Source organism: Suricata suricatta, chromosome 6 (genome assembly GCF_006229205.1).
Source record: "Suricata suricatta isolate VVHF042 chromosome 6, meerkat_22Aug2017_6uvM2_HiC, whole genome shotgun sequence".
In the NCBI taxonomy this organism is placed as follows: domain Eukaryota; kingdom Metazoa; phylum Chordata; class Mammalia; order Carnivora; family Herpestidae; genus Suricata; species Suricata suricatta.
In genome coordinates, this window is record NC_043705.1 from 1,216,447 (window position 1) to 1,225,855 (window position 9,409).

General features: G+C 38.6%; 1 protein-coding gene across 1 annotated transcript in view; it reads right to left on the bottom strand.

Moving 5' to 3' along the window:
- Window positions 1–108: 108 nt before the first annotated feature.
- Window positions 109–9,409, bottom strand: part of LOC115294035 (olfactory receptor 2B11-like) — a 15,444-nt gene continuing 6,143 nt past the window's right edge. Inside the window, exon 4 of the mRNA XM_029941736.1 lies at window positions 109–288. Within this exon, the coding sequence (XP_029797596.1) occupies window positions 109–288 (180 nt within the window). The remainder of the gene's footprint in view (window positions 289–9,409) is intronic.

Sequence of the window (9,409 nt, forward strand, 5' to 3'; positions counted from 1 at the left end):
GCCAATGAGCTGTCCCTGGCCATGGGAGCCATCCCTTTTGCACTAATGGCTCCTATGCTTGTGCTAATCTCTTACACATTCATTGCCAAGGCTGTGTTGAAGTTACCTTCAGCTGATGGAAAGTACAAGGCACTCAGCACTTGCAGCTCCCACTTGGTGGTTGTCATCATGTACTTTGGACCAGCCATCTACATGTACCTCCAGCCCCCTGCCAATAGCACCCAGGCCAAGTTCATGTCCTTCTTCTACTGTGTTATCACCCCACTGCTCAACCCACTCATCTACACCCTGAGAAACAAGGATGTGAAGAGAGCATGGAAAAGGATTCTACAACCCCAGAGTGAGGTAAAATCCTAAGAAGGATAGAAGTCATAAAAAGGCCAGATAGTCTCTTTCTGTCTCCTGAGCCAACCCCATGCACAACTCGGTACATACTGGCAGTTTTGTTTCCAAATGAGTGCCTATGAACTTCAAGGAAAGAGTTCCCATCTGTCAACATCAACCACCCTGATGTCTAGAAAAACCCTTCCAACTAGAAAGTGCTCTGTTCTGAAATCTGAAATACAGCAACTCTACTCCTTTTTAACACTTCCTAAATGCCTTGTTCTCAGTGAAAAGAATGAGTCCACACTTCTGTAGGAGGATAAGCAATACCATCCTTTCAATCACTTTCTTCCTCTTAATGCTTATTTATTTTGAGAGAATGTGAGTGAGTGAAGAAAAGGCAGACACAGAGGGAGGAAGAGAGAATCCCAAGCAGGCTCTATTGGGTCAGCACAGAGGCTGACTTGGGGCTCTACCTCACAAACCACAAGAGCATGACCTGAGTGAAATCAAGAGTCAGATGCATAACCAACTCAGCCACCCAGGGGCCCCTCAAATCCCTTTCTGTAACAGCTTCTCTTTACCAGATAGAGTATAAGAAAATTTTCTGGAAACCTTTTGTACAAATCCCCAAAATAGTTTTAAATAAGGCTTCATTGGATTAATTACATCTCATTCACAAACCAATGTTTATTTAGTTGAGAGAGAGAGAGAGGGAGTGTGCGTGTGTGTGTGTGTGTGTGTGTGTGTGTGTGTGTGTGTGTTTGCCTGAATAAGGCAGGGCCAGAGAGAGAAGGGGACAGAGAGAATCCCAAGCAGACTCTGAGCTGTCAGCACAGAGACCAATATGGGGCTCAAACTCAGTTTGTGAGTTCATGACCTGAGCCAAAATCAAGACATAGAGAGGCTTAGCTGACTGAGATACCCAGGAACCCTATTATACGAAAATCATTATAATCTCTCCAGTCTCTGAGTGTCTCAGTTGCTCTCTCCTTTTTCAAACACCTTATCACTCTAAAATTTATCATATTCTTACTTCATCAATGCCCTCGCCTTCTGTATTCAATTATTCATTTAATAAAACAATTTCAGAGCACCAGATTGGCTCAGTTGGTGGAGCATCTGGCTGTAGATCTCGGGGTTGTGAGTTCCAGCCTCATGCTTGGTGTAGAAATTACTTAAAAATAAAAATTTTAAAACAAATAAAATAATTTCAACTGCCCCATAACACATTTCTTTCACTTCTCTCAATTAATTCATGACAAATATGATTCAATATGCCTTTATGTTTCTTATATATGTATGAATCAACTCCTTCATTTGTTTACTTTCTCTATTTCACTCTATGCTTTTGAAGATTAGAGACAGCTGCCTTCTATTGTATATAGATCAGTGAATAGTAGGCTCTAAATGTCCAAGATACATCTAAATAGAGCAGGGATTGAATAAAGATTTGGACTAAGAGTTAAGTACAAAGATTATCCTCACTTATTGGGGATCAAAAACACATTATGTCCCCCATAGAGTTTGTTTTAGACATCCGCCAAAGCCATGGGCAACTCCCTTTCCATCGAGCGAGGACTTCTTTTGATCTTTCGTAATAAAGAGATGTGGATTCCAGTTAACTAACAGTCTTGAAACAGGTTAATACTGTTACTTTATTTTCTTTCCATGATATTATTTGAAAGTAGATATTTCCTAAACTAAAGTTAAGCCCCTCCTTTCCAATACGCCTTCTTTCTTCTATGTATCTGAGCAGAAACTAGCTCCTCAGCGCAATGTTTTGGAAATGGAAACAAAAGCCTTGCTCATGGGGAAGCAGCTTTGAAGTATTGAACTTTCTCAGAACTCCCCCAGGTCACAGAAGACAGTCTAGGATGACACCCTGTTCAGAACTCCATTAGATCATTGAATCAGATTTCATGGACAAATTTTCTTTATCTATAGAACTTCAAAGGGCAAGAAAGCTCACTTTCCACACCACACACTGCAAAATTCTGAAAATGTGACAAGCTCCTTTCTTATAACTTTTGATATTTATCTTTCTGGGGAAAGGTTATGAAGAAATATCAGTAAATCAATAAAATCAGTCATCAGTAAATTACTTTCCTGTCACCGTTTAGTTTTTGACATTAATCTTAACTTGGTTTTCTGAAAATAGGAGAAAATGTTCATGTTAATCATCAAGGACTACCAGGACACTTCTTGGGAAAGTGAACAATAGTTTTTCAGAGAACACTCTTAGGAGACCCCTGGCAAGAATGGAAGTTTATTTCTATGAAAGGGATTTTTGGACAACATTTGAATTGATTTACCATGGGAGCTATCAAAGAATAAAAGCAACTGGCTGTTCAGAGAACTGACAGATTATTAGGAATACACTTACAGCTTGAATAGAAATCAGAAACCCATATACACAGGTCTATGCAACACATTTTTTCTTTATCTTTAATTTTAATTTACTTATTTAAAATCACATTACTTAACATACAATGGTTTCAGGAGTAAAACCCAGTGATTCACCACTTACATTAATACTCAGTGGTCATCTCAGCACGTGACCTCCTTAATGATCATTGCCCATTTAGCCCATCCCCCCAACCACCTCCCCTCAAGCAACACTCAGTTTGTTCTTTATATTTAAGAGTATCTTATGCCTCCCTCTCTTTTTATCTTATTTTTGCTTCTCTTTCCCTATGTTCATCTATTGTGTTTCTTAAATTCCACATATGAGTGAAATCATATACCTGTCTTTCTCTGACTGACTTATTTTACTTAACATAGTACACTCTAGTTCCATCCACATTGTTGCAAACAGCAAGATTTCTTTCTTTTTGATTGCTGAGTAGTATTCTATTGTATATATATACCACCTCTTCTTTATCCATTCATCAATTGATGGACATTTGTGCCCTTTCCATAATTCAGCTATTGTTGATAGAGCTGCTATAAACATTGGGATGCATGTGCCCCTCCAAATCAGAATTTTTGTACCCTTTGTATAAATAATTAATATTTCAATTGCTGAGTCACAGAGTAATTCTATTTTTAATTTTTTGAGGAACCTCCATATTGTTTTCCAGAGTGGCTGCACCGGTTTGCAATCCCACCAACAGTGCAAAGAACTTCCCCTTTCTCTCCGTTATCGCCAACATCTGTTATTTCCTGTGTTAATGTTAGCCCTTCTGACAGGCATGAGGTGGTATCTCACTGGGTTTTAATTTCTTTTTCTCTGATGATAAGTGATATTGAGCATCTTTTCATGTGTCTGCAATCTGAATGTCTTCTTTGGAAAAGTGTCTATTCATGCCTTCTGTGGATTTTTTTCACTGGACTATTTGTTTTTTGGGTGTTTGATAATTGGCTTTTTTACAGATTTTGGATAACAACCCTTTATCTGATATGTCATTTGCAAATATCTTCTCCCATTCTGTCACTTGCCTTTAATTTTGTTGATTGCTTCCTTAACTGTGCAGAAGATTTTATTTTTATGAGGTCCCAATTGTTCATTTTGTTTTTATTTCCCTTGCCTCCAGAGATGTATCAAGTAAGAAGTTGCTGCAGATGAGGTCAAAGAAGTTACTGTGTGTTTTCTCTTGTAGGGTATTGATGTTTTCCTGTCTTACATTTAAGTTTTCATTATTTTGAATTTATTTTTGTGTATGGTCTGAGAAAGTGGTCTGGTTTCATTCTTCTGCATGCCACTGTCCAATTTTCTCAACACCATTTGTTAAAGAGACTGTCTTTTTTCCCTTCAATACTCTTTCCTGCTTTGTCAAATATTAGTTGGCCATACATTTGGGGGTCCATTTCTGGATTCTTTATTCTGTTCCATTGATCTATGTGTCTGTTTTTGTGCCAGTACCATACTGTCTTGATGATGACAGCTTTGTAACACACCTTAAAATCTGGAATTGTGATGTCTCCAGGTTTGATTTTCTTTTTCAACATTACTTTATCTATTCAGGGTCTGTTGTGGTTCCATACAAATTTTAGAACTGTTTCTTCTAGCTCTGTGAAGAACGTTGATGTTTTAGGGATTTCCTTGAATGTGTAGATTGCATTGGGTGGTATCAACACTTTAATAACATTTGTTCTTTTGATCTATGAGCATGGAATGTTTTTCCTTTTTTGTGTGTCTTCTTCAATTTCTTTCATAATCCTTCTATAGTTTTCAACATAAAGATATTTTACCTCCTTGGTTATGTTTATTTCTAGGTGTCTTATGGTTTTTGGTGCTGTTGTAAATGGGATAGATTCCTTAATTTCTATTTCTGCTACTCCATTATTGGTGTTTAGAAATGCAACTAATTTATGTACATTGATTTTATATGCTGTAACTTTACTGAATTCATGTATTAGTTCTAGCAGGGTTTTGTTTTTGTAGAGTCTTTGGGTTTTCTATATAGACTATCACGTCACCTGTGAAGAGTGAAAGTTTGACTTTTTTTTTTTACCAATTTGTATACCTTTTATTTCTTTTTGCTGTCTGATTACTGAGTCTAAGACTTCCAAAAATATGTTGAACAACAGTGGTGAGAGTGGACAGCCCTGTCATGTTCTTGATCTTAGGGGAAAACCTCTAAGTTTTTCCCAATTGAGGATGATTTTAACTGTGGGCCTTTCACATATGGCTTTTATAATGTTGAGGTTTGTTCCTTCTATACCTATTCTTTGAAGGTTTTTATCATAAAGGATGCTGTATTTTTCCAATGCATAGATGCTTTGCCATTCAATAGATGCTTTTTCTGCATATATTGAAAGGGTCACATGGTTCTTGTCCTTTCTTCCATTAATCTGGTGTATCACATCAATTGGTTTGTGATTATTGAGTCACTCTTGAAGCCCAAGAATAAATCCCACTTTAAATTTACTGTTGAATTCAATTTCCTAGTATCCTGTTGAAAATTTTTGCATTCACAAGAGAAAAAAAAAAAAGATGGAGGGGAAAAAAGAAGAAAACAGAGCACCCGGGTGGCCCAGTCAGTTGAGCGTCCGACTTCAGCCCTTGACATGATCTCACAGTTCATGAGTCCAATCCCCGCATTGGACTCTCTGCTATCAGTACAGAGCCTACCTCAGATCTTTTGTCCCCTTCTCTCTGCCCCTCCCCAACTCATGTGCACTCGCTCTCTCTCTCTCTCTCTCTCTCTCTCTCAAAAATGAATAAAACAAAACTGGTGCAACCACTCTGGAAAACAGTATGGAGATTCCTCAAAACATTAAAAATAGAACTACCTAAAACCCAGCAGTTGCACTAGTAGATATTTATCCAAAGTATACAGGTGTGTTGTTTTGAAGGGGCACATGCACCTCAATGTTTATAGCCAACGTATGGAAAGATCCCAAATGTCCATCAACTGATGAATGGACAAAGAAGATGAGGTATATACATATACATATATGTATATATACATATACACACACACATATATGTGTATGTATATGTGTGTGTGTGTGTATAATATTACTCAGTGATCAAAAAGGATGAAATCTTGCCATTTGCAACTACATGGATGGAACTAGAGTGTAGTATGCTAAGCAAAATTATTCAGTCAGCCAAAGACAAATATCATATGACTTCACTCATATGTGGAATTTAAGATACAAAACAGATGAACATAAGGGAAGAGAAGCAAAAATAATTTAAAAACAAAGAGGCATTTTGCTTGTCCTTTATAATGAAAATGGGTTTATAAATCATAGTTTCTACCTAGAGAGAAAATTTGCTTGATATTTATAATGAAAATATGTTTATAAATCATAGTTAAAATAGATTATATCTGCCCATAACTCATCTTAGATGTTGGATGACTTTTCTAGAAGGACATTCAGAGGACAGGCTTGTCATTGCATTACCTGCAAAGCCTTGGAGCGTCTTACTATGGCCTCCTCTTATGGCCTAAGTGTTTATGTCCTCCCAAAATGTATATGTTGAAACTCTCACCCCAAATATTATGCCATTGGTGGGTGGGGCTTTGGGGAGGTAATTCAGTCATGAAGACGGAGCTCTCCTGGTGGGGTTAGTGCTCTTATAAGAGACATGTGAGAGATTCTCTCTCTCTCTCTCTCTCTCTCTCTCTCTCTCTCTCTCTCTCTCTCTCGATATCTCTCAATGTCTTTACTACGTGAGCAAACTGTGAGAAGGCAACCATCTGTAACCCAGGGCATTCTGGCCAACAGCTTGATCTTGGACTCCCCAACCTCCAGAGCCATGAGAAATAAATGACTGTGAAGCTACCCAGTCTACAGTATTTGTACTTGTTGCCTGAGCAGACTAAGACATGCCCTACACACAGACTATTAGAGCTTCTCTCCCATATGACTGAGACACACAGTCGGGTATATCCTGAGATATGAGGGGCACACAGGATTAGTCTAACACCAGGGTAAGCAGATATGCATCTCCCATCTGAGGTAAAAGGAAATTTCAAGAAGTAACACATGAAGTCTTACAATAAACCAGCGGGAACCGAGTTGTGCATCAGATGACACTGTGACACCACACTGCAAGAAAGAAATGAGAAGAAAGCATGTATGACTGGTCACCCAGTGTCTCAGTGACCCACAGATACAAAGGTGACCTGCAATGATCTTCACTTTGATATATTCATATGCTTATGCATTTAAAAAATCGCTTATTTGGGTGTGTAAAATCTTTACAGAAGTACCTGCCTTCTAGAAAATTACTGCCTCATACTGCACACACTTAAGCCCTCGGTAATCCCCAAAATAATACTAATAAGTCAGCCTCCACAGTGATCCCACAATTTTAATAAGGGAGTTCGTTTTGTTCATTTCTATCACCACTGAGCTCATCCTATAGTTTTGAAAACCTACCCACAGAAGCAAAAGTTTGGCCAAGGACAGCTGAAAGAAGTATTCAACAAACCCCATTCAAAACACTATGGTTCCTAAAACAGGCCTAAAAGAGTCTGAGGCTCTGGCAGAGCAGGCGGGAGTGAAGACAGCTCTCCTCACCAAGAAAACACCGTAGCCTCTCGGTGTTTTCAAAACTCTCAGTGTAACGGTGCCCAGGATGCAGCCGAGCAAACAGGACTCTGCAAGGCAGACACTCCTAACCACAGACACTTAGTTTTCTATACCTGGTGAGAAAAGCTAACACCAAGGTGAGAAACAAAATGCAGCAGCACTTTCTGCTTGAGGAAGGAATGGGAAGGAAGTTTCAAGAGAGTAGGGAGCACCAAAAAGAACATAGAATTGAAAAGAAAAGCAAAACAAAACAAAACTGGCTTGTTCCAAGATTCATAAGGACTTTACTCCAGAAGAATGTCGAGTATTTCAGAAATAAGGGGAGAAAATAAGACTCTAAGCATGTTGGGATCAAATGATAAAAGGTAATTTTTTAACCAAATTAATAATAAATGTAGATTCAGCTTTTAGTGGGCTAAGTGATAAACTCAGCCCAGAAACCGCACCAGGAAACAAAGCCAAGAAATTGTCTTCCCCATATAATGGTTATCGAAAGACAAGTACAAAATAAGACAGCAGTCTTTAAACACTGATGCCCGTACATCCCCTGAGAGAATTTGCAGAAGTAGATACTTTCTTTCAAATTTTAAAATTAGCTTTAGTCAAAATTTTCCATCAATTTAGACACTTGCAATGGCATATATTGGGATTTACCATGTATTTGTCATGGACATATGTTTATCAAACTTCGCATCCGTAGGTTAGTTTATTTACATTTATGCAAATGTATCCCAACTAATTCCATCAGCTAATCCAGCCCTCATGTTCAAATCAATCAGGCTAAGTAAATTTATTTCTAATCTAAGCAAACATACCCTTCTTTTTCATTAAACAAAGGTGTTAAAAATGAATCCCTGAGGACACATGTACCCCAATATTCATAGCAGCACTTTCAACAATAGCCAAATCATGGACAGAGCCTAAATGTCCATCACCTGATGAATGAATCAAAAAGATGTGGTTTATCTATACAATGGAGTACTACATGGCAATGAGAAAGAATGAAATATGGCCATTTGTGGCAATATTGATGGATCTCGAGGATGTCATGCTAAGTGAAATCAGTCAGGTAGAGGACAGATACCATATGTTTTCAGTCATATGTGTAACAAGAGAAACTTAGCAGAGAACCATGGAGGAGGGCAAGGGGTAAAATAGATGGGGAGAGGGAGAGAGGTAAACCTCTTGAATACTGGAACAAACTGAGGGCTAAAGGGGGAGGTGGAGAGGGGAAGGTGGGTGATGCGCATGGAGGAGAGCACTTGTCAGGATGAGCACTGAGTGTTACATGGAAACCAATTAGACAATAAACTATAAAATAAAATTTTAATTTATAATTTAATTTTAAAAAAAGAACTTGAGTCAACAGGTAATACATGTCCATGATCATCAGGTGCCCTGACTCCTCTCAATGTTCCATCATTCTTATTGGGAGTCTATCCTTCAACTTTGCTTCAGGTCACACATGGCTGCTAAGGTCCAGCCATCAAGTCTAAACTGCACATATGAAAATGAAGAAAGACGGCCAGTTATGTTCTGTCAGCTTTCCCAGCATTTCATTCATCTTACCACCTTCCCCTATTGGGGAAAATAGAAAATTAAACTCCTTCACACGACATCTTACCACCTGTAGTGACAGGGACTGTGGACAATAAGTGGGAGTTGAAATATCTGAAAGGAGGTAAGTAAGGTAATGATCAGCATAATGCCAAAGGGACCCTGTGTTAGTCGCAGTCACAAGAATTTCCATCTACATTACTAAAGCGCATTCTGACATAAAGCTGTCTATTCCAGCTCGTTTTCTTCCCCAACTGCACAGATATTTAAGCCTCTGCATCTCTGGAAGTTATCCCAGCTGGACACCAAGACAAATGCTAAGACATTCCACATCTCCCATCCCACTTTTCCAAGGAGAGAACAAAGCAGACGACAATGCTAAGAGTCAGGGAATTTTCCTACCTCATCCTGCAAGCACAATCTCCCCAGTCTTCCTGCGGGTCAGGTGTCCTCTCCCTATAATGTTAGACAAAATTCTTCCTAAAACCCCAGAACATAAAAAGGAAACCACTGCCATGATTCCATCTTCTTCCCA